This window comes from Hippoglossus stenolepis, chromosome 9, assembly GCF_022539355.2.
Source record: "Hippoglossus stenolepis isolate QCI-W04-F060 chromosome 9, HSTE1.2, whole genome shotgun sequence".
Taxonomy (NCBI): Eukaryota; Metazoa; Chordata; class Actinopteri; order Pleuronectiformes; family Pleuronectidae; genus Hippoglossus; species Hippoglossus stenolepis.
Window position 1 is genome coordinate 19,456,589 of NC_061491.1, and position 24,899 is coordinate 19,481,487.

At 42.1% G+C, this 24,899-nt stretch overlaps 1 protein-coding gene across 5 annotated transcripts in view; it reads left to right on the forward strand.

The window, feature by feature from the left end:
• The window catches only part of LOC118115446 (aminopeptidase O (putative)), a 70,720-nt gene that overhangs the window by 9,897 nt on the left and 35,924 nt on the right, over positions 1 to 24,899 (forward strand). For 4 of the 5 annotated variants that reach the window (XR_004697565.2, XM_035166590.2, XM_035166592.2 and 1 more), the window contains exons 7-12: positions 11,323 to 11,536; positions 12,736 to 12,842; positions 17,706 to 17,808; positions 18,054 to 18,161; positions 19,344 to 19,387; positions 22,247 to 22,307. Coding sequence is in view for 4 of the 5 variants with exons in the window: in XM_035166590.2 (XP_035022481.2) it covers positions 11,323 to 11,536; positions 12,736 to 12,842; positions 17,706 to 17,808; positions 18,054 to 18,161; positions 19,344 to 19,387; positions 22,247 to 22,307 (637 nt within the window). In the remaining variant the exon portion in view is untranslated. Of the gene's footprint in view, positions 1 to 11,322; positions 11,537 to 12,735; positions 12,843 to 17,705; positions 17,809 to 18,053; positions 18,162 to 19,343; positions 19,388 to 22,246; positions 22,308 to 23,643; positions 23,734 to 24,899 lie in introns of those variants that run through there. The other variant, XM_047341264.1, reaches the window with a different exon arrangement.

Genomic DNA, 24,899 nt, shown 5'->3' on the forward strand with positions numbered 1-24,899 from the left:
GGTTTCCAGTTAGTATAAAAAAGCTCATTGTCCCGAGGGATTGATGGACATGGGAATGAAGCCGCAAATACGGATGAATCTGCTCCGAGTTGTCACGGTTGGATCGCTCACTATCTTGTGTGTGTGTGTGTGTGTGTGTGTGTGTGTGTGTGTGTGTGTGTGTGTGTGTGTGTGTGTGTGTGTGTGTGTGTGTGTGTGTGTGTGTGTGTGTGTGTGTGTGTGTGTGTGTGTGTGTGTGTGTACCTTTTGTTTTTTTTCTGCCTTAGCTCACACTATGCTTTTAATTGTTTTAATTTGGATGCGCCATCTCTCAATCGCATCTCAACCACGTCATTTGGTTCCGACTGGGAGTGACAGGAAGGGCACGGCATTTCCTCGCGCTCTTTGAAGCTGAGGGCTACGGGGTCCCGAAGCCTCGGCTGAACTTTATCAGAGATCGGCGTGTTTGCCGCATGGCCAAATGAAGACATGTCTGTCGGCCCAGAGAGATAGAGGGAGAGAGAGAGCGGTGTTTTCCCTGCGCATTACTTGAGAAATGACACAAGTGTTGAAACAGGCCTTTTAGTCGTGTGGGTGATGTGGGCTTTGTTTTGCTTCTCTGTAGACAGGCAGATTCCTGTGCTTGTTTTCGTATGAATGCTTGTATTGTTCAAATAATGGTGTAAGGATGTGTGTTTAGTGCAGTGGGGTGACGTCAGAGGAATGCTGCACAGATCATTTGTCATTGCCTGTTGTGCACTTTTTTCCTCAGGTGGTGAGTGTTTAAGGCTCCATGTTTTTCACATTTCGGTTACTTTTAAGTCAATTGAGCCAGTTCAACGTGCAATTATTTGTTATTGCCGTTGGGGTTTTTTGGGGACGGGAAGGGAGTGCCGCCCCACACCACTTGATGGCGGGTTCTGATAAAACCCACAAACACAGACGTAGAAAATATCTCTCAGCACGTCTCATTGCACTTTTATCGCCAGCTCTCGTGATTAGCGCTGTTTTATTCAAGCGGAATAACACCAACACATTGCCCAACTTGGCATCTTGAAAACATGTTTATTGGAAAAAAAGTTTTTCATACTCCTCCAACTTCACATCGTTTTCCAAGATATTACATCTCTCATTTAGTTTTCATTACTTTTACGCTGCTGTCGTCGCACAAGAAATGGAAAGAATTTTTTTTATTTGTAGTTATTTGCAGTTCCACTTGCAGTACAGCCAAACTAGACGTCACTGGCACAAGGAAAAAAATATGACTGGTGTATACCTCTTGACCTCTCTAAGTGGCACTGGAGGATTTTCAGCCTGACTTCAGTTGACTGCATTGTTTGTTTATGGGCTAGCAGGAAGTTGCATTGGCCATTGGTCCCTGTTGGGAGGAAGTGGCGAGCTGCGGTGCCGGGGGGGAGTTGCTACCCTGCAGGATAATCTCCCGCTGCCCTGGGGCTCTTTAACCTAACCAGCTAAGCTCTTTTTATAGGACCAGACCAGTGGTTTTGCATGTTTTAAACCATTAAGTAGAAATCACACACTCTCCACATTACTGTGGACCATTTCCTAAAGCACTCTGCAGGTTTTTAGATTGATTTGCTTCCTTCTAAGGAGACACTGGGTTTCATTAACTTCAGTAGGGTAGAATTTGTGTTTCATTACTTGGTAATACAGCTGCAAGGAAGAATATTTATTTCAGATTTGCTTCCTTGCAGCAGCTTTATGAAAGCAAGAAACAACCAATTTCTCACCAAAGTCTTCACAGTGTCTCTGTTTTTCAATTGTTACAACTTTCAAGCAAGGAAGCGCATGAATTTCATTGCGTCTCAGCTCCCAACCACGCATTCATAACATTAATTTGCAATGAGATGTTCACAGTAATAAATTATAAGTTCTAAATTCCTGCAAGTTGATTTTAATGGTGCACCAAAATGAGTGGAAACTAAATCAAGGAAAATAAATTGGAAAACTTTGAAAAAGTGGTCAGCGATAAAGTGACGCCTCCTTCAAAAACATCAGCATTTAAAAGATAAAACTGGGAGATCATTAACTTTTAAAAGGAGGCATTACTGCTTGTTAGTATCATATATTGTAAGTAAATGAAATATAACAGTAGACAACAAATGGCCAATTAAAAAGATTAGAAGATAATCTTAAAATGCCCCAGTTTCCAGCGTTGGCCTCCATGAGTCCCCATCACTTTGCACCCTTACTGAATTGCACCTCCTGCCTCCTTGTTGACCTGTGCCTCTCCCTTCTTCACTGTTCCTCCTTTCTCCATTTCTTTCCTCCCCGTCCTCCCACTGCTTGTCCTCCCTGCTTCCTTCTGATGTCTCAGTGGATTTCTTGCCTTTCTGCTCTCCTCTCCAGTTTGATCTTGCGGAGTAACCCTAGAAGTGTGCGACACAGACTCTGCTCTTTCAGGAGGCGGTTAGAGGGACTGTGGGGAGAGGAGGCCGGGATGTGGGGGGGGACAGATCCTTTTTTTTTTTTTTTTTTAGGCACAGGAGACAGCTGTTAATCAAATAGTCAAGGATGAGGTGTTTCTTTCTTACCACCTTGAGTGGATCTGCCTCTCTTCTGTGGCCACACAAAAGAGCCTGGCGGGTTGAAAGGACAGCTCTGCATGCCTGCACCTGGATAGAGGGAGAGGGAGTGTCATGGGGACAGTGAGAGTGATTGCAAGTAGTTAAGATTTTTTAAGGTGAGCTTTATTTATTTTTCTCCACAGTTTCCCCTTCTCGTTCCTTTGCTCGCCATCTGTGAGCAGACACGGGACACCCCACGGGAACACCCACAAGCACCGGCTGCTGCTATCCATCTTTTTCTGGCTTCCTTGTCTCTTTTTTCTTGGTCAGACCTTTCTCTGTGCTCTTAATGAAGATAGCAGGGTCAAGTTTAGCAAGTGTTTTGTTGTTGCAGGGACATTCCTAGTTATCTGGGGCCTCTCAGCTTTCCCGCTCTATCTGCAGTGTAGGTTTACCTGCTCCACAGTACCCTCTCACGAATGAAGCAGCCGTCTATTAACTCTTCCACTGCTTTACAAGATGACAGGGTTATATATTTAGCTGTAGACATGCAATGACATTATCCACAGGAATAATCAGAAAGCAATTCATGCATGATGTTTTTTGAATTCTATATTAACCACCAGTTGTTAGGATCTATTTGCAGCATCGGTCAAATTTATAACCACTGTTGTATTTGCTGTGTGGTCCCAGGTGCCATATATGCTACATAATAATCAGTGGTTGGTGAGTGATGGTGTGCCACTGTGAAGTGCTCTCAGATGTGAACCTGCTAGCAACAGTTGGCATATAGTACTACATTTAACAGTAACACAGACACACTGTGCCATAACTCTGGATTAGAGGCTGTGGTAAAACAGGCCTGTCACTGTGCAACCCATTCTACTAACTAATGGATGAGTCCATAGGACCCATTCAGTGGAGAGATGGATTGGTCCATTGCACGCTGTAGGGGACACTACTGCTGTTGCTTCTGTTGGTGTGCATCCTGGGGCATGTGTGTGTGTGTGTGCATGTGTGTGTGTGTGTGTGTGGTATTGCAGCCTAGAGGCTAGGGGGTAATTTCATTTCTCTGTGCAAAGCCAGACGAATTAATCTCCGTGGGACCGCTGTGCTGAACCGGCCAAAATGAGACATTTGAAACAAAGTGCTGTGAAATGCTTTTTTGGTAATGCTTCCGATGTCAGTGTTTGATTTTTGCCTCGGGGTGAGAGAGCCGTGCTCCGAGCTGGTTTCGATCAGTTGCTCCCACAAGAGGCTGTTTTTAGTCGTGCTCGTGACGTGGCTCTCGTGGAGTCTGTTTGCTGATTGGTCAATCCACCAAATTGGTGGTGAATCCTACTGAATTTACTCATCTCGTGATTTTTTTCGGTAGCCCACGAGCAGGCCAAAGTTTATCTTATTTATCCTGTGAAATATCTCAACATGTGAGATGGGTTGGCACAACGTTTTGCAGGCATGGTTCCCATATAATAAATCCCGTTTGTGATCCCCTATTCTGCCAGCATGATGTTTACATTTGTGGCTTTGAGTGAAAGCAACTATTGGATGGATTGCCATGACATGACGCGCACATGCCCCACACTTTGGTGTTCCCCCTTAACTGCATTTAGTTTTCAGCATGCATCTTCCATTATATAAGCCGTCTTAAAGGATAAGGCTGGTAATATTCTATAGTTTCCAGCAAATCCCATGAAAAGACCAAAAGGCGATGAATGATTGTTGTCTGTGTTGCTAAAGCCTCTGTGCCACAGAGAAACCATGTCCAGAAACCATTCAAATACATCAATGTTTAGCCCTCTTTGAGCAACATGTTGATGAGAATGACAGTGCTGTTCAGGAGAATATAAAAATGAAAAGTATATATTGTGACCTATTTCAAAGACTTATTTTTGACGGTAGGGGAATGCGAGAGTGCAGTGGTTCACCTTGTAACAAAAAGCTCCCCCCACCGCGCGCGCACACACACACACACACACACACATTTTTGATGTAGGACTTTTTATTTATTTCTTTGACAATAACAAAAATATAGTGCGGTACTTGTCACCTTGTTTGTACTGCAGCTCCTCCTCTTGTCGATCGTTCTCATACCTTGTTAGAGCACTTGTCAAAGTGATAATCACCTTGTACATTCTTTCTTGTGTTTGTCTGTTGTGGTGTTGTGTAAGTGGGTTGCTGCAGACTTATTCACATCAAACACCTCTAACCCACATTCACATCCATCAACTGCTGGGGTTGTGTCTGAAACCTCTGTGGAGAAGACAGCTCCGCTCGCTGGCTAATTTCACATCGATCTCGCCTCCATCCATCTTTTCCATTCTGTCAAACACTTTTCACATTGCCCCGCAGTAGTGAGCGGTCTCACTTTCCATCTCTTTGTCTCGTTCTCTCACGTTACATAAGAGAGAGAGAAAAATAGTCTACTTATTATCCTGCAGGCAAGAAAACATCTTAAATGATCATCCTGTGAAATGGATTTTCCTCGTCTCTCCCACCGAGGCTGTAGCAGAAGTCAAGAAGAAGGCTCTGAGTGCAGTGTAGTGACTGATGGGATGTGCGTGTAAATAGGTACAATAGTACAGGAATGTGGGTTATATCACACAAACGTCACGTTGACACCTCCCATTGGCTGATTGACAGATGAACTCCTGCTGTGATTCTTTACTGCTCATTAAAATACAGCATCGGCCCTTTGTTGTGATCCTATTAAATAGTACTGTGTTAAGACAGTATAGCACTGTGAAACTTAGACAAACTGAGACATTGTGATATTTTGTCTTGACATGTGTACCTACCTGCATGTGTGTGTTGCCATCCGTTAGTCGTTCAGGTGTGGATGTTTTTCCCGTGGTGTCATTTAGAGAGATTTCTTGCTGTTTTTCTTCAGTATATCAGCAGCATACCAGCATTCAACCGCAGAAAGAGAGCTCACTATTACAGACAAATAAGTGTCCATGCTGTTCAAGTCTTTGCTCCAGCATCACACACACACACACACACACACACACACACACCTCTCTCTCTCTCTCTCTCTCTCTCTCTCTCTCTCTCTCTCTCTCTCTCTCTCTCTCTCTCTCTCAAGAACATTCCTCTGGCATGACATCACTTTTTGGACTCGGTACTAAACAAGGAATAAACTGCTCTGTGGATTGTTGTACTGTCAGGAGAGGATGGATAAGACATCTGTTATCACTTCCCAGCTGATACTGTGTGTGTGTGTGTGTGTGTGTCTTTCTGCTGGTTTATGTTATTACTGCACCTTTATACATGCGTTTTCATGTGTATCATTGTGTATGCAGATGAGAATTTTTGATCTCATCAGGTTATGACCCACATGGATCCCATGCGCTAGACACATATAAAAGCATGAATGTTTTTTAGGTGTAAGAATTCAACAGCAACTAGAAAACAGCAGTCTAACTTTGAAAGACATCACATCACTCTCATGTGTCGGCACTACAAAGCCTCATTCTCTCCTGACCGGAGCAGCACAGTTCCCTCCCTGTTCCTGATGACCTCTGATATCGTTTCTGCTATTTATTTTCGGGCTCTGATGCGATCCCGTGTATGTGGGTGGGGCGGCTCTCTGGGGGCCCCGGCCTGGCCCTCGCTCATGTGATCAGGCCCTACATGGAGTGGCATTTGGCCTGGCCCTGTGGGGCCCCCGTCTGGGAGCAGGGCGCTGATCTGCAGCCAGCCTGGAATGCCAGACATTTGAAGTCAGACTTGTTAAAAAAGAACGAAGGGTGGTAGGAGTTTGGTCAAATAGGCTCCTGTGTCTAAAATAGCCCACAGACTCTGTTCGAGAGGGAGGGAAGGGAGACAAAGCTTCTTCCCGTAAGCTGACATCAGAAAGGCTGGCCCTCCACCCTTTACTTGAATAGAAAAGAAGAGAAGAATTGTTCTTTGCGTGTTTTTCACGTGGCTTTTGTCCATCTCCCTACCTGTCTGTCATTGTGTCTTAAAAGTATAAGTCCACATGTCTCTGCGCTGGTATGCAGTAATGTGTAAAACGTGTAAAAATGCTGCTGTAACCGCATCTTGTGTCATAATGGTTCAGCAGTTCAACCTTTCACGCACCAGGGAATTGACACTGCACTCGGGGAAAGAGCAAAACTCATCACACACAATGACAGACAAGAGGATGTTGTCTGTCTTTCTCTTCTCTTGTGTCTTTCTCTCTCTCTCCTTCCATACATAGCTGTCACATAATCTTTCATTTACTGATTAAAGTTCCCTTTTCTCTCTGTTCTTATATTTTCTCCAATCTGTCTCTCTGTGTTGTTGAATTTTATCTCCAGCTTTAATTAGCTTCTCGCTCTCACTCTCTCATTTACGCTTACAGTACACACTCACTCAGCTCCCATCATCTTTTTCCTCATCCCTCTGTCTCGTGGGGCTGTTTTACTGGTGTCTCGGCTATGAGCTGAGCTGGGCTGGGGATGTCAATTACAGGACTATGATAGGGCTCCTGCTGCATTATGCATGGAAGTGTCCCACTGGGGAAAAAATGGCCTACAGCCATGAACAATGGATGGAGGGATGGAGGGATGAATAATGGATGGAGAGATGGAGGAGCTAATCACTATTGCAATCTGTGTCCCACCAAATTGAAGATTTGCCCTGGCTCACACCTCTGAAACTCAAGGCCAAGTCACCCCGGGTGAGTCCGTGTCGGGAGGTTGTCGCGTGAGAAAGCACAGGAGGGCTTTAATCAGTTTTTCATTTTCGTGCGATTCCGACCCAGTGGGGTGTTCCCACCAGAAAGGTCACCGAAGGTCTTTTGTTTGTTATTCTAAATGCAGACAGTCTCTCATCGTGATTTGTTTTGTTTATCGCCTTCTGGATGTGAAGTCAAAGGACTCTTTGTAAGCCTTCTGATGTAAAAATGTAGTGTTTGCCCTGAAGTCTGTCCAAGTGTTTATGCATAGTTTTCTTGAGGCCTCCAGGCACAACATGAAGGTAATCAAGAACCAAGAGACTAAAATTCATCCAATTGGAATCCAATTAATTTTGAGAAATTTGAATTCCATTTCTTTAATATAATTCATAAAAGAATATGTCTGTGTGGAGAAGAGTAGAGAGCAGAGTTCATCTTTATTACATCCGAAGTGCAATTTGTTGCACAGCCACTGAGGCAGTCAATTAAAGATCAAACAGAAATCTAAAACAAACATGACACAGGGCCAACCATTATGAATCAATTACCATGGCTTGAGGGTTGTGGCCAAGTTTAAATCAAACATCCCAGCATTACACATAATGTGCAACATCAGAAAATGATAAGAAACCAAAATGAATGGGTTCCGTCCAAATGTATTTTTCACCTCTATGATGAACGGTCTGTATTTCTTTTCCTTTCTTGATGACCACTCAAAATGCTTACAGTGCAGTTTTTGCCATTCACCCAGTCACACACAATTCATTCATACAGTGCTTCTATGTGCAGCACTTTCTCTACCAAAAATCACTCACACACTGTTGGCACAGCCGTCTGGGGCAATTTGAGGTTTATTATCTTGCCCAAGGACACTTCTCATCTTTTTTTCGCTTTTTCTTTAACATGGCGAGATATAGGGCATTAGCCTTGGCGGAGGTATGTGCTCTCTGAACGTCCTTCTACTTGTTGGTGTAATCAACAACTCAAATGAATGCTTTCTTTATGAGTCAACTTTGCTAATTTCCAAAATACAGAATTCTGAAAAACTTTATTGTGCAATGAAGACTGTATTTCCTTATCAACTTTTATTTAAATTTCAAATACAGATACAAACAGTCCTCCTCTCCGTAGACCTTACATTCACATCTACAGTGGAGATGAAGGTGTACTGTATACTCATGTGCAGGTGCTACATATGCATGAATGTGTGTGGAACACTTCCCATGCCTGTATCCCTGACAAGTCCCTGATGTCAACTAATGTCAGTCAGTGTATCAGTGAATGTGAAAGATGCTGTTGTTATTCATCCCCACCATGGTGGGATGACACTATTTGTCACTGTAGTGACGGATTCCGCCTCCCTCAGAGGAGCATGTGCAAGTGCCGTCTCTGAAAGGCTGTCTTTGTGTTTCAACCACACACACTCTCACACACACAGTCACACACAAACGCACTGCTGGAACTGACAACAAAGGCGAGCTTATCCAATTGTGGGGGGAATAAGATTAGGCTACAGAAAAAACTCATAAGGCTAATGTTAGCATCTTCTGCTCCAGTGAGAGCCTTTTGTTTGTGTAATCAGGAAAAACACGGGATTAAATTTGAAACGCTGTCACGGAAATGATGCCCATAAGACCAGACTGTATGATGTTGACATGTTCCTGAGTAACAGAGGGCGATGCTCTGCCTCCTATCTGATTGAACAATCCTCAGGGAAATAAAGAGTAGTTGTGTTGCTCAGATATCCAATTTTCTTTTCCTCCAAAATAGACTGTCTGGCAGACCCGGCCTTACCTATGTCTATACTCACTGTTTTCCTTTATAATTGACTTAGTTTGTCACCATAATTAGGTTATAGCACGGCCAGAGAATAACTCTACATGTCATCTGGTATTTTAAGATGCTAATCTGGGCTCAATGAGAGCAGCTCATTTTACAGCTCCCTATAATTCGTGAATGGCCCCGATGTGTGGGCTGATGGTAGCTGTGGGAGTAAACTGTCAATCCAACAGGTGAAGTAATTCTACTTGCTATGTGTCAGCAGTTTAAATAAGGACCATAGTATTTATTTGGGGGGAATCACTGTATTTGGTAGTTTATCACTGCATGATTCTTACTGTAACATACATGGAGACCACAGGGATAAAGACTTTTAAAAGTCAGAGACAAGCTAAGTGGCCTCAGATTTATGGACCTGACTGTATTGGGCGCAGTCAAAGGTTGGTATGACTGCTTGGGGGGGGGGGCCTTTTCGGTAGGGACCTGCTGTTCACCATAAATCCTCCCTCCAATGTAAGGACAATGGTGGTTGAGACACTTAAGATCTCGAGAGAGTGTGACAGGATCTCAAGACAGTCCGGTGTTGTTGTATGGGCAGAGAGAGAGAGAGAGAGAGAGAGAGAGAGAGAGAGAGAGAGAGAGAGAGAGAGAGAGAGAGAGAGAGAGAGAGAGAGAGAGAGAGAGAGAGAGAGAGAGAGACCATTCATTTGCACCTCTGTGACCCCTCTCCCATTCTCCTGTTGAAGAACAGCTTGCCTCTTACACAGAGTTGGCCCTAAGCCACCCAGGGCACCGAGAGCCTGTTACATAAGAGCAAAGTAAAGAATGCTCCAGAAAAGTCTTCAGCCGTGACCTTGGCTTTGACAGAGCGCTCCCATTTGGCCCTGGGTTTTACCACAGTGCTGTCTCATGGTGAAAAGTCACATGTGCTGTGTCCACGTGTCCATGTGTTCAGTAATGACGTGGACATTTTTGAAACTACAAGATGGTTTAGCAGATAGCAGTGTTTGTCTGTTCCTTACACAGTCCGGACTGAAGTATCTCAACAAGTATTTTGTGTATTGCCACTTCTGCGGCCAGTCATGGTTCCCAGATGATGCATCATACATGTGATTCTCTTAACTTTTCATCTAGTGCTAGGTATTCTCTGCTGGCAGATGTTGTAGAGTTAAAAAAAAATTCTAAACTTAAATTTTACGACCTCAATTAAGAAAAAAGGCGAAGTTGAAGGAAAAGACCCAAAGTTCTACTTTAGACTTTTTCAATATCACATTTTAAAAATAGACATTAATAGAAGCTATTATTCAGATAAATAGTATTTGCCAGCGCACATTCGCAAAGCATTTCCTGTCCAATTGTGGTTGAATCAGAGCTTGTCAAGTGTTCTTATTAGCTTAAAGGCTTAATGAGACTTTTGAATTGTTGTTTCCAACTCTCTGTACAGATATAGCATCTTATCTTTGGTATCACTGAAAGCACTTTAAGGCTTTTTGTGTTTTTAAATGGTGTACTTTATAATATCTGTTTAGACAAGCGAGCCTAGAGGCAAACAGCTGTTACCACATTTATATACACTTCATATGCACATAATCTAAAAGTGTATGATACAACCCCATACATTTAATTTCCTTGTGCAAATGTACTTACTTGCCCAATAAATTAGTCAGGAATGTATAATAATTTTAGACACTTACTTATAATGTTCCTTTAGTTCCTTTCTCCGGTATTTAATAATCTTTCTTTGTAGAACATCATGACATTTTCCAAACCCTTGTTAAAACAAAAATTTACAGCACTGAAGTCATAAAGTGAAAGACCAGGAGTGGGAGTTACACAGTCACCCTGCCATGATTAACGGCCGAGATTAGCAGTTGCATAAAACCACTCAAAACTACAAATATTATGTAATTTATTTTTCTTATTGTTGGACAATTCCACGGAACTTGTGTTTTTATATTTTAACAGCAGTTTGGTTTGGCTTGATGACTGAGCTGCCCGTACATAAACGTAATGTAGAAGATGGAGACAGGCATCGTTGCTGCACTCGCGTGTCGGCTCGTCTTACTTGGCATGTTCAGGCGTAATGTTCTTTAATCCTAGGTGTGGAATATTTCCTTGCTAATTCTTTGATCTGTCTGTAGGGCATGTCTTCATCTCGCTTTTGTGTTTATTTCCTCGTAACCAATACTTCCCTCTTGTTTTGTGCTCTGTTTTTACTTGTCTGTCTCTTACTGCCTAAATCTCATTGATTCGTAAAAACACTTTTATTCTGCCGTCATCTAATCTTCATTCTCAAATCATCCCATTCCTTATATAAATTATATCTGACTTAATCCTTCTTCTTTATCCCTTTTCTGTGTCTTCTTCATGCAGCCCCCATATCATTTTCCTCTCCCAGAGTGTGTTGTCTGATGGGAGTCCTGGTTCTGGAGAGAGCTGCCTGTCTCTGTGTGGGTCCAGGCTGTGCCATGAGATTGCCCACTCCTGGTTCGGCCTGGTGATTGGAGCAAGAGACTGGACTGAGGAATGGATCAGCGAGGGCTTTGCCACTTACCTCGAGGACATTATCTGGGCCCAAGCACAACAGGTACAGTACAACTGCTGCCATATACAGCTTTTTTAGGCTACTTTAGTTTGACAGCCCAGTTAAATGAGAAAGCAACGTTTTCTCATAAGAAATCCAGTCAATGAAAAACAACCCCAGGAAACATTAAGATATTTGTATATGCATGTTCACTTTTTCCCCTGTCGTTATATAGACGTGCTGCTGTATAATGTGATCCAGCACCTTCATACAACAACAGCGAGGGGAAACGCAGGTTGACGTTCCAACCTTCCATTTCCACATCTTTTGAGCCAAGACTTCCAAATGTTACTGTTGCGGGTGGACTGCATGTCAAGTCGAGTTGGACATGACATTATTGTAGTAAAAGCAAACATCCAGCACAGGAGGAAACACTTTATAAAAACACCAGTCCAAGTCCCACTGCAGAAAAGGGACAATCAAGATACAAAAACTAAGTCTGAAAGGTCAGAGAAGTTATTGGCCAAAAAGAAATGAAAGGGTAAAGAAGTTCCGGAGCCAACCACAAAATAAGCTTTCCTTCCAAAACCTTCTAAGCTACTTAAAATGAAAGAGGACTAAGCTGAGGCAAACATAAGAGTCGAGGAAAAGCAACTTCTGCCACCTACTCCTCAGAAAAGTGAACTTTTAAAGATCGTATCGTAGATCAAAATATAAAAAAGTCCAGTTTGGGTTAGGGTTAAGCAGTTTGGAGCCTGTGTATTTAACTTTACTCAAGATATCCTAATGCCTGAGGCAGGATGAGTCTGAAGGCTTAGTAATTAAGGATACCTGAAAAAAGAGATAAACAACAGCACAAAAGAAGAGGGTGCAGCATCTGTACCAATCCTTCGCTTTTTCCTTTGCTAACACTAACTTCAGCTCTAATCCAGGAGTTGACGTACACCACAGATCTAATCCTCCTACTTGCTTTCCCACACCGCGTAAAGTTACGCAAATGTTTTTCTTGTGTCTGGGCTGTTGAATCATGTCACCTTTATGATATGAGCTTGGCTCTGAAGAATCAGACTCGGGTAGAGCTGCCAAAATCAATAAGACACAGTGACAGAACATCTGGTTAGTGCTTTTGTCATCATATTAGTGCGCATTTGACTTTTAATTTAATCTGATTCATTCTGTTTCTGCTGATGAAATCAACCATATTTATTCTACATTAATCCTTTCCTCGACATCCCTTTAATGGAGCATATCTGTCCCTCCAGCTCTCCTTACATGAGACAGCAGAGCAGTCTGACCTGAAGGCCCTGCTGAGGTGGAGACGACTCTCCGATGAGCTGCAGAACTCTCAGGAGGAACTTCAGATCCTCAGGTGTGTGTCTCTCATTGATTCAGCCAGAGGAAAATGGCAGAGGAAAGGGCCCCCTTTAGCTGAGCGTTGTCCAAACAGGACGCACTACTAAACACTGACATGAACTTGACCCCAGACCATCTCCCTTACTTTAAGTTTGAAATATCCGTAGAGGATTGTTAAACTACCCCAGAGGCAACATCTTGAGTAAGTTTGACTATTAAAACACTCTGGTATCTGTCCCTAACATATTCTTTTTTACACATTCTTCTTTAAAACAAGAACTTCTTGTGTTATTTGCACATCTCATTGGCCTCAAATGCTATTTTCACAGATCATAATTTTTAAACAACAAAAAATATTGTGTGTAACTTTATATTTATTGATTCAAAGCAGGGGGCATGATGGTGCAGTTTTTGGCATCGTCAACTTTCGGTTAAGCTCTGGTCTTTCTGTGTGGAGTTTTGTGTTCTCCCAGGGTTTGTGTGGGTTTTCTGCAGGTACTCGAGCTTCCTCTCACAGTCCAAAGACATGCAGACTGGGTTTAGGTTAATTAGAGACTCTTGTACTTGTGAATGTGAGAGTCATTTTTTTTTTGTCTCTGTATGTTGGCCCTGTGATGAGCTGGCAACCTGTCCAGTGTGTACCACGACTCCATTTCCCCTGTGACACTACCACAGAGGAAATGTGGTATGGATGGATGGATGGATGGATGGTTCAAGGCAGTTGCTCATAATTGTTTCAGTCAGCAGTGCTGCACCTTGTACATTGTTATACAAAATGCTAATCCACCAAGTTGAATGACTAATAGCACTTTGAATAAGCCAACACTAAACCGCAGAACACATTAGCATAGTGCAAGAGAGTTTGAGGGAAGAGAGATAACTGTGAAATGAGTTGCATTTCTCTTAAACTAAGTCCTGTAATAGATTTCACACAGTTTACCTACCTATGTTATAGCATGTCTTACAGAGCCCAGTGTTTTGTTAAGTGTCTGCACGTGCAGACACACGTGAGCGCGAGGTTTATGCATTCCAGGGGTACAGGTGTGGCAGGTGTGGTAGCAGAGTAGATCCAGGTGTACTGTACTGTCATGTCTTAGAAAACCTCTGCTAATGAGAACGGCGCCTAATGCACACAACCTTTCATCTCACCCTGACAATGTGGGACCCACACCCTGTTTGTTTTATCCAGGGTGGAAGCACAGTGTCATCAGGTAATTATAGGTGTAAACCTCAGCCAGAAGTTAACCCTCTAATGGTGACAACACTAACACTTTTTTAGGATATATATATATATATACATTTTTTTACATATATTTAATTTCAATTTTATATTCGTATGTATTTTAGACCGTTTGCTGATTTTTGGCCGGCTTAAACATGTTGGAAGTCTGTGACAAATAATCCATCTGTACATTGCAAACAGTGTGTAAGTGAAAGGGTTAAACATGCACTTGAGAGCTGTCTGTGTCTGTCCTGCCGTGGATCAGGGTGTTCCCCCATGAGGCAGACACACGGGTGATTATCAGGATTAGGTTTCTCTGCACCTGACGGGGTTAAATCAACAACATAAAACCAACATGAGAAAAATGCAAACAATACATGCTCTCATACAAACAGACAAACAGGCTCATATGCATACATCATGACTGATTGTGCTATATGGAAACATATTAGAAATGAAAGTGGCATTTAAAATCCTTTTCATTCCCTATAAGTCAAATGAAATTACAGTTGGTTCTTTGAAAGAAACGTCCCATGAAAATAATGGAGAAATAAGCAGGAAATCAAGGACCCATAATAAATGTTTTCTGAATTAAGTTAAAAGCTAAGCTAAATTTAGTTGTTGATGTTTTTGTTTTACATGTGAGTTTTTCTCTGATACAAGGCACATGATTATGGAAGATCCTCCTTTTCTATGGAAACAGTATCCTAACTCAACCCTCAGGTTTACTGTCTTCATCTTGGGGCTTTGACTGTATCGTACAGTTTTCGTCAGTGGGTGGAGCTTTATCAGTGACGGTGGACATTGCTCAGTTGTCAGGAGATTGAAATCCCAGTCTCAGTTCAGTGATGGTCTTGAGTTCCGGATGTGAACGACTTCCTGGATATTCCGCTGACACTGACCTAATCACCGACCTTTGACCCCTCACTAGTTGATCCTTTGACCAGTCTGGTGTTCATAGACACCTGATGCTGTCTACGTCCAGCATTCATTCAGTCCCTGTTCTTCTCTCTTCCGTCTTAGTCTCTTATTTTGGATATATTCTACCTATTTGCCAAATTGTGATCAATATTGATATTTGAAAAACCGTCATATTAACATTCTAAAAAGCCACAACTCCTGGCTTTTAGCGTTACACCTGAGTGGAAGCATAGTATAAACAGAATTAGAGAGGAGAAGGATGTAAAGGAAAAGAAACCTCGTAGGTTGAACAGAGAGATGCACACAACCTCCTCACCACACAAACGTTGTGTTTTCCAAGTTCAGTGGGTCACAATCGACACCCCGTGATCCAGCAGGGGCCCCAGTGGCCAGTGTTTATCAGTCCATTTCAGATGAGTTATATTTAGGGCAGCCTGGGCCAGACGCCATTCTCCCTGCTGATTTACTGGGCTGCTGGGAGTGCTGCTCTGCCTTATCCGGTTTCCACAGTCAACCCAGTGTAATTTGTCAGGATATGGCTTGCGGAGCTATAAACCTTTGCCTGTGTGTGTTTGTGCGTGTGTGTGTGTTTCGTGTGTGTGGGCGTGCGTGTGCGTTTGACATTAAGATCTGTCAGTAATAGCTCCTGATTTCCTCCTGCTTTTTTTTTTTCTCTCTCTCTCTCTCTCTCTCTCAATCTCTGACACACCCAGGTGTATGCATGGCTACTCACACACCAGAGACACACACACACACACACACACAGACAGACAAACACCCTCCCTCTCACCCACATGGCCCACGAGTCAGATAAGAGCACCATTTATTCTGAAATACATTGAGCTATTGTGCGATTCTCCAAGGCAGTGAGCAGCGATCCCGCTTAAAGCTGTACTAAATCATCTCTGACAAAGAGAGACAGCAAAAGACAGGGATTTACACATCCATACATCCCTGGGCTGGACAGTGGGAAGGGTGGAGTTCCTTTGTCTAACACGGCAGTGATGGATCAACATTTTCCCTCTCTCCCTGCTGCTCTCCACTGGTGTCTCTGACGCACAAACACTTTTTTTTTTCTTCTTCTGGAAATACATGTTCTGTCACTGTTTTTGTTTCTTGCCCCAATCCCTCTCTTTTTTTCCTCTGTATTTCTCTGTCTGACAGGAACACATAATATTTCCCAGCGATACGGCACGTCCTGCTGTTGTAGAAAGAATCTATTTCATCTTATCAGCAGCAACAGACAGACGTGGGCCCTACGGCCAGGAGACTGGACAGAGAGCAAGTGAAAAAATATATGATATTAAAAAAGGGGGGAAATGTAATTGCCATGATGAGATATAAAGTAAATCCAACATCTAAGTGTTTTACAAATGCTTTATTGTTAATCCATATGTTGTCTGACACGCTGAGAATATTGGCAGCTTTTGATGTACAGACACAGAGGCTCATTACTAAAATGTTCCGAAATGGATTTTTCCCAAACCAGGTCATTTTTGTGATTTCTCTCACACACAACACATGCGCACACGCACACAAGCGGGAACACACCCTCATATGCATGATGAAAGTCCTTGTAAGAGTGTCCAGTCAAATTTAGAAATTCCAGGATGCTGATGACTTCCTCTCTCTCTCTCTCTCTCTCTCTCTCTCTCTCTCTCTCTCTCTCTCTCAGTCCGCTGGGCCAACACAACATTCCCGTCTATCTCCTGTCCTCGATTTCTCCCACATCTCCTCCTCCCCTTGTCCTCTGCCCTAATCTAGCTCCTCAGCTCACTGTGCCTGACCAACGACTCAAATAGATCCAATATTTGACCAAATTGTGAAGCCTAACTCGAAAAGATGAATCATTGAGTTCTTACATCACACATATGAATCTGTGTGAATAAGAATGTGGATGTGCGGTCTCCCCGATCGTGTGCGTGTCTGATCATGAAGCGGTCCAGTGAAAAAAGTGCTAGCCAGTGATGAAGGGTGTATTGATTGGTGGGCCAGGCGCCTCTCGTATCGACTTGGCAGGAGGGTGATCCTTCAAGGCCTTCCTATTGGCACACCGAGTTAATCTGCTCAGCGTGATCAATACCGGCTAACTGAAACTATCATTGCACAGCGCTCCCACGTCAGCGCTCTGTTTGTTTGGCTTTCATTGGTTTTATGTGTGTTTGTTTGTGTGTCTACGGAGGTTGAAGGCATGATTTGTGTCTGTGTGACAGCGAAACCTGGAGCACGGCTCTTTCTGCGCCCGCAGACCCAAGTTGCTTTTTCTGTGGAAGCGTTATATATTCGCTCAGTGAGTCATGGGCAGTAAAGTCGGAGCGCAGCGCTGTGAGGTCATATAAACACTATAGCATGCAATTATAAATCTGCAGCTTGATTTCCAGCCTGCCTCAGGCGATGTAAGGCAACTTGGCAATGTGTGCGCCATTGAAAGGTTCGGCTGAGTGGCTGGATTTAGTGCTGCTGACGGTGTATTCTCTCTGTGTAGAAAATGTGGTTTCCTGCAACTAAAATGTCTCTAAAAAGGGGATAAAATAAAAACTCTGTGCTCAGGTTCTCTCTCATTCCACTGTGTTTTTGCTTTTCTTTCTTTCACCCTGCCTGGGTCATTTTCTGTAAACCCTCCTGTTTACTTTGTGTGCTAAATATCTCCCTTTGTGTACTGAATGCCTGTCGTCTTACCTGTCTTTTCTTTATATCTTATCCTTTGTGTATCTGCTCCGTTTCTTCCTTCTGCAGGCCCAACATGGAAAACACTGGTCAGGTCAGCGAGTCTGGCTCCTCCACAGTGAAACATGCCCTCAACCCTGACAAGACTTTCATGCAAGTGCACTACCTCAAGGTGAGAGACTTCTGTGGTAAAATCAGCAAGGAAAGAAAGGGGGAAGGAGAAAAGGGAGAGAATCAAAAAGGGAAACAAAAAAGAGTTTAAAAGTCTGTTATGTCTTTATAGGTGTCCCACTCTATTATGTGTGTTTGGAGCAGGACGTGTAATGGGTACAGATGTTGCTGCACAGTTTCTCTGTATTGTCTTTGATGGATGATGGATGGATGTTGTTTTCTTTTTTCGTCTCGTCCTTTGTTCAGGGCTACTTCCTCCTCAGGTTCTTGGCCAGTGAAGTGGGAGACGAACAATTCATGGACTTCTTTAGATTGTTTGTGAAGAAATACCACGGGCAGCTCATTTTGTCACAGGTGAGGCTGTAGAAAACTCTTAATATTGACCCTGGTGGCTGTTAAGTGAACTGCAGGCAGCTTCCTGTTGCTCGAGCTCGCGGCAGTGCATGCACTCCAAATTGCGACATGCATGGAAATGAATGGGAACAGCCAGGATCACACTCACAGGTGATGTAATGAACGTTGCATGTAATTATAGTTTGACAAACAAGTTTTTGACTCCTTTGCTGGCACAGTGCTAAAATATTATGTAAAGATAGGTCTGGGTATGTGAGTATTGTGACAGTTTGACGGCCATTGGTGTTGTGCAGGTTGTTAGCAGCCTCCATGTGTAACATTAACTAGTGTTGCACACTGTTGGGGCTGTCAGGGAAAAGAGGGGCAACAAACTAAAACTAACCGTCACATCGTTTGGATTTTCTAGGACAATTCTTCCTGAGCCTTTTACACAGAAATTAGTCCACAGGCTGTTATAGGCACCTGGGAAGAATCAGGGATGATCACACTCTTCAAGTTGTTACAATCTGTTCACACACTGGCAAAGAAAAAACAATCAACTCACACGAAAAAATGATTCCCATTGTTTTATATAGTATCTTCAATGCAGAATCTCAGTGTTGACTCGCTGCTACTTCAGTGGCTGTTAATAAAATCTGAGCTCAGATTTGTTCTTGATTCACTCCGACCTGTCTCTGAGGCACATTGTTATTCACATATATTAATTGGAGGCTGACGTGAGTTTGATCCCATGTGTCACAACCGTTGAAAATGCTCCAGCAGCTTTTCAGATTGGTGACGATCCATCAGCTCATATGTTTATTCTGCATGAGGCTGAGGGATCACACCTGGAGGTCTGTGTGTGTGTGTGTGTGTGTGTGTGTGTGTGTGTGTGTGTGTGTGTGTGTGTGTGTGTGTGTGTGTGTGTGTGTGTGTGTGTGTGTGTGTGTGTGTGTGTGTGTGTGTGTGTGTGTGTGTGTTCCTTCTGTGTGTGATATGTGATGAGTTCCACCTGGCTTCTGTTTCCTCAGTGGCAGGTTGAGTCTTCCTGCTAAATAATGGATGTTACATAAACACTGCTTGACCTTGTACTCCTGACTTAACATCAGGTATGCCTTTCTCTTTTTGTTTTTTTCCTTTCTCCCACACCTCCCTCAATGCCTCCATCTCTCCCTGTCTTTCCTTTCTTTCTTTTTGGAACAGGATTTCCTGCAAATGCTGCTGATTACCTTTCCCGACATGGAGAGGTATGTAAGTGGCTGAGAATCACGCTCACAGTATAATTCATGAATAATGAAAAATGCCTTGATGCACTTAAGCGACTTCGGTTTGGCCTTGGGTTGCGGTCGCCTGTTTTCTACTTCCACTGAAATTAAAGCTATGTTATTCATTAAATCTCTGTTTTAACTTAGCCTCAGAACTTTTATTTTGGAAACAGATGGGATTCGTGAATAGATTTTTTTATGTCAAGTACTTGAGCATGTGTTGATTTGGCCGCTGCCCTTTGACCAACTTGGTGCTGCTGTGGAAACACGGCCAGAGACGGCTCCCAACACCAATCCTGTTTAGAGAGCAGCCTCATCCACTCTCATATTAATTGAAGTGTAAAAGGATAACTGCTCCTCCCGCTCGCCTCCTCGCTAATTTTCTCTCTCCCTCCCTGCACTCGTTTAATCATTCAGTTCTCTATTTCTCCTGATTGCCTCATTAACCTCTTCTTCTGCCCGTCTCGCCATTCCTCTTTTCTCCCCTGTCTGTCTTTCACGTTGTTTCTTTCACCCTCAAGCTTACTTTTCTAACACCTCTCTTCCTGAGCTCTCCTTTTTTTTTTTGTCTGCTCTGAATGTTTTTGTTTTTTCGCTCTTTTCTGTCATGTGGAGTGTGCCGCCGAGCTGGCAGACATTGACAGAATTAAACAAACGGAGCTGGGGACAGTCAATATTTGGATGTGATGCCTCTTTCACTAAACAGCCCACTAGAACAGCAAGGTTTTGGATTAGAATAGATGCTCTAGAAAGGGTGGGGGGTCAAATATCCTGCCCATTCCCCAGACTAAATCATCCAACCATAATAATTATATGACTTAACTTTAAAATTATCAGCATACATTAAAAAAAAAATCTATATTTCCATTGATTTCTGTCAATAAGAAGCTACTTCTCTCTATGAATAGCTTTTCTAAAAGATGGTGTGTTCCCCTGTGTAATACTATTAAAATGAATTAAAGTTTCCAATCCCATCATGGAGAAACTAGTGTGCACATGTCACATATTTTTTATCTAAGCCTATTATTAAACACAATATGACACGTCATGTCGTGGATTAACGGTATCAACCTTCTGTTTGCCGCAGAAAAGAACTGTCCTTTCATAATCCCACGTAATCCTGCTTTATGGTGTCTCACTGTTGATGTGACAGATGTTTAGTTCTCATGTACCGTCTATGGTTCAAGTCCACATGCCAAGAGTAGAGTTTTCCATGTGGTAAAGGCCCCATTGACGTTTTTTAATGTCCGGTTTCTTGGCAAATCGGTGCTTTATTGGAAATATTACCTCCCCTAGTACACTGTGGAGTAAAAAGAGATTTTTATGAGCTTCCATTTACTGAAAGTCCACTCTCCATCTGCCAAAGTTTTTCAGCAAATATACAATAGGAAATGACGCAGTAGGATTTAGACTTTAGAGTGTGGGAGCAAAGGAGCACTGGTTTGACCTTGCAGCAAAGTTTTAGCCACATGTGCAGCAGTCTATAAACTGGTTTGTTAGTGTGCTGCTCCATAATTTTATGAAATACCTCAACAGCTATTGGATGGACTGCCTTTTAAATTCAGCATAGACATTCAAAGTCTGCACAAGATCAACCCTCAGCATGCTAGCATGCTAACATTAACCTAGCACTGTGCCACTGTAAATACTGGAAAAGGTGACAGAAATCTTTGGCCATCACATTGACTTTGTTCAAAAGGAGAGCAATAATCCGACTATTAACCTTATTCTGAATAAGAGATCATTTCAATTATTTACATGAGTTGCAAATAGAATCGTCCATTCAGATTCCCATGAACATGTTACAGAGTATAGTCGGATTATGCGAAAACTCAAATTAAGATGTATACTTAATGTGACTAAGATCCAAAAACTCCACATGTCTTAATTTGATTCTTGCTTTTTCTAAATATGACCTTTTCAGGTTAAGGTAATCAATAAATGCTTGTCTTATTCAGACTTTGTCTTTATTGGTTTATTATCAGAATATTGTTGTCCATGAAAACATAGTCATTGTTGAATTGTAGAAATTGTATATCTAGCATTTATGTTATGTTGTGTTATGTTATTGACTGCTAAGAGAGTCCTGCTGGGCTCAGGGTATTATCTTATCCACCCAGTTGCCCCTCCCTGTTTGCTTAGTTTGAAAAAAGGATGAAAAGAAAGGAAGGTTCACTTAAGGATTAATTTTCTGTTTGTCCTGAATGCAACAAGTTCATTCAGAAGTTGATCTGGTAAATGTAGAAAAGAACTAATCAAGCTTCAGTTAGTGGAGCGTGATCGAGATATAATGAGTGAACAACAATGTAAATTACGAAATAACTCCTCAAGTGGGCTGATCATCACAGATTAATGTACAGTAATAGTCAAATGTGGAATCTGAAGCACAGGCGGCAGGAATGACGATGGAGGGAGGATGCTATGTACTGTGTACTTTGTTTACTTTATATTTATACAACAAACTATACAGACTGCATCTGGAATTTTGTTTGCATTCCCTGTTGTTTCTGAAAGCTGTGTGTGTTCTGTGCATTGTATACGGCATGACTTTGGTATACCATCAGTCCCTCCAAAGCTACACACACACACTTGTACATATACATACTTTCATACATGCATACATAGAAATCCAATCATTGTCTGTACATGCCTGTTTGCTTGTCCTTGTATGGGAAAGTGGGTGTGCCCCTCGTTTTGTTTAAGGTGTTGGCCAAGACCTCAAGTCCGCCATGACCCTAACAGCTTTTTCCCAGAGACATGTTTTCGTAGGGTGTCTTGGGCAATAACAGTCATTGCTATAATAATAGGAATAATACTAACACTTGTGCCATTGTGTTCCAGAAAAGGCCTCACCCTCAGTGCTATTTATGCTGAGTGGCTCGATCGTCCGGGAATTCCAAAGGTATGTGGAGTCTTTCTCTTTCTCTATTTATTCTTCCTGTCTTCCTTTAAAATGTCTTTAAATATTTATGTATATAAACCACCAGAGGGTAAATACTTTATTTATATAGTATACATAATAATACAGCATATGCATTTTAAAATTTAAGTGACATTTGTGTTTAATGTTTCATTTCAAATATATTTTTACAATATTGACCTAGTTAAATAAACTACTTTCTTGACTTTCTTCCAGTTAGACTGAAAAGAAATGTATGCTGTATTAAATAAATTAGGTTTAAATATATATTTTTAATGAAAATATTTATTGAAATAAATATTATATTACTCAGTAAATATCTTAAAATTAACACTTAATTCTTTAATCTAGCTTTTCTGTATCAAATAGATGATTATAAATGAATACTACTAATAGGAGTATTGCTAGTACAGCTAGTTTGTGCTTAGAGTCTAGCACCTGCCTTATTTTTATGAAGTTATCTCTGCCACCTGAGTTCACAGATTCCATGTCATAACTTTAAAATAAGTAACTACTTGAGTTATGTTCATGCTCTATATATCTGTCATAATCACAGATTTGAAAACAGCTGTTGTTTTGAGGGTCGTGATGCTGGAGCATCGTTTAGTCTTTGTGTTCTAACCAAACTAGTTTCTGGTTGGACAAGAGATTAGTTGTTTCCATTCTTGAACTGAGCGATGACGTATATTTGAGTGTCCTTTAAAACATTTACCCTTAGATGACAAGAGCAGCATCACATTTGTCATAGTACAGAACAGCTATAAAGAACTGTTATGACGCTGCCATAATGAAAATTATCTCTCACGTTAGAGGTATATAGCTGTCAAAATATAAATACTTCAGCTTAAGTGATGTGTGACTATAACCTGTAGGCATTTAGAAACTGCTGGGCGCTGACAAGGGCGTTCCTGATAACAACAAAATATTTCTACTTGAAGATGTTTTTGAATTTTCCACGTCACTATTTCAAAAGATGATTCTCAGTGATGATGACCTGCTATAGTGCTAGAATGCGATACTTCATTTAAGTGGTATTGTATCTCGAAGGAGAGCGGTGCCTCTCTGCATCTGCCCTCTCTGATTGTGAGAGACCCGTGGTCGAAGATACCAGGAATTCAATGCTAGACACACACACACACACACACACACACACACACACACACACACACACACACACACACCCTGTCAATCCACTTTATCAGCTTCTTCAATCCTCCTATCTCCATGGTAACTGATCTTAATTATAACTGTGTGTATGGGCTTTTTTGTGTGTGTGTGTCTGTGCTTGTGTTGCTGTCTGGGAACCTTCACCTTCCAGATTATGTGATGATGTAACTGGAGCCTTTCAGGGGCCTCTGAGGGTGGAAAGGACAGCTTGGAGGGACTGCGGTTTTCTCACACCTGATTGGGTGAGGGCTAGAGTGTTCTCTCAGAGGCTTTTTTTTTTTCTTTCTGTGCGTTTGATGTGCGAGTCAGCGGCTAATAAGATCAGCCAGATCGATTGAAACCTTTTACAAATGCAAGTGCTTGTGTATTGTGTACACTAGCCACAAACACATTTTTAAAATCTCTCTCTCTCTCTCTCTCTCCCGCCCTGCTGCTGTCGCTCTCCCATCCATCGCTCGACAGTGTGCTTGAATTGGAGAAAGGCAGGAAATGGTTTGGCCTAATAATAAACAATGACATTTACCGATCCCGGGGTAAGAGATGTGGAATGGAAAGGCCAGTGCCGGCCTATTTTAGACTGCACAGTTTAGATGAGTAAGCACTCCCAATGGGATGATGGATCTAGGCTGAGATACCTTTTTTAAATAAAGATGAGCCTTTATTGACCAAAGCTTTTCATACAGCAGACTTAATATATATACCTTTTCCCCCATAAAAAATTTGATATAAGAGTTTCTCCCTTAAAAGTTAACTCTGGCTGTCAGACCTGAATACTTTTGGAATAGAACGACTCAGTCAGACTCACATCATGGTGTGTGTTTTTATTTAGGAAACTTTGAACACAGTTATTTGTTTCAAGATTAAAAAACTACTGAATGTGATCGGTTTGGCTTATTTATAAAGAATAGTGCAGTTCCCGTTCTCAACCGGTTTGGAATGATTCCAATTGAAATAGTTAAAACACTGTCGATTGACAAAACTAACACAAATCACTATAAGTTACTTTTAAGTGAGTTAGGGATGCGATTTATTTGCTTCTCAGCGTAGCTTTTGAACCTATTGATCCACCAGACACTGCACAGACAGGGGGTGTGCGACCAAGAGAGAGGCTGAGGAAGACAAAAGCCTTGCTATACTCAGGGAATGGTGGTGGGGATCCAGGCAGCAAAAAGAGCTATGATTGGTATCCTGTTACACAATGTCAATTTACTCTTTCAATACTCACCACATTCTATACAGCCCACTCTAACATCTCCCTCCCTCTGTGTCCTCCGCTTCTACACACACCTTCATGCTCTTTCTACTGGAGTACTACTATGTAATACACAGAGAGAACTACTCAGGCTTGCAGTTATAGTATTGAACTTTGCGTGTGTGGCTATGGCAACGTTAATAGCAGGAACATCC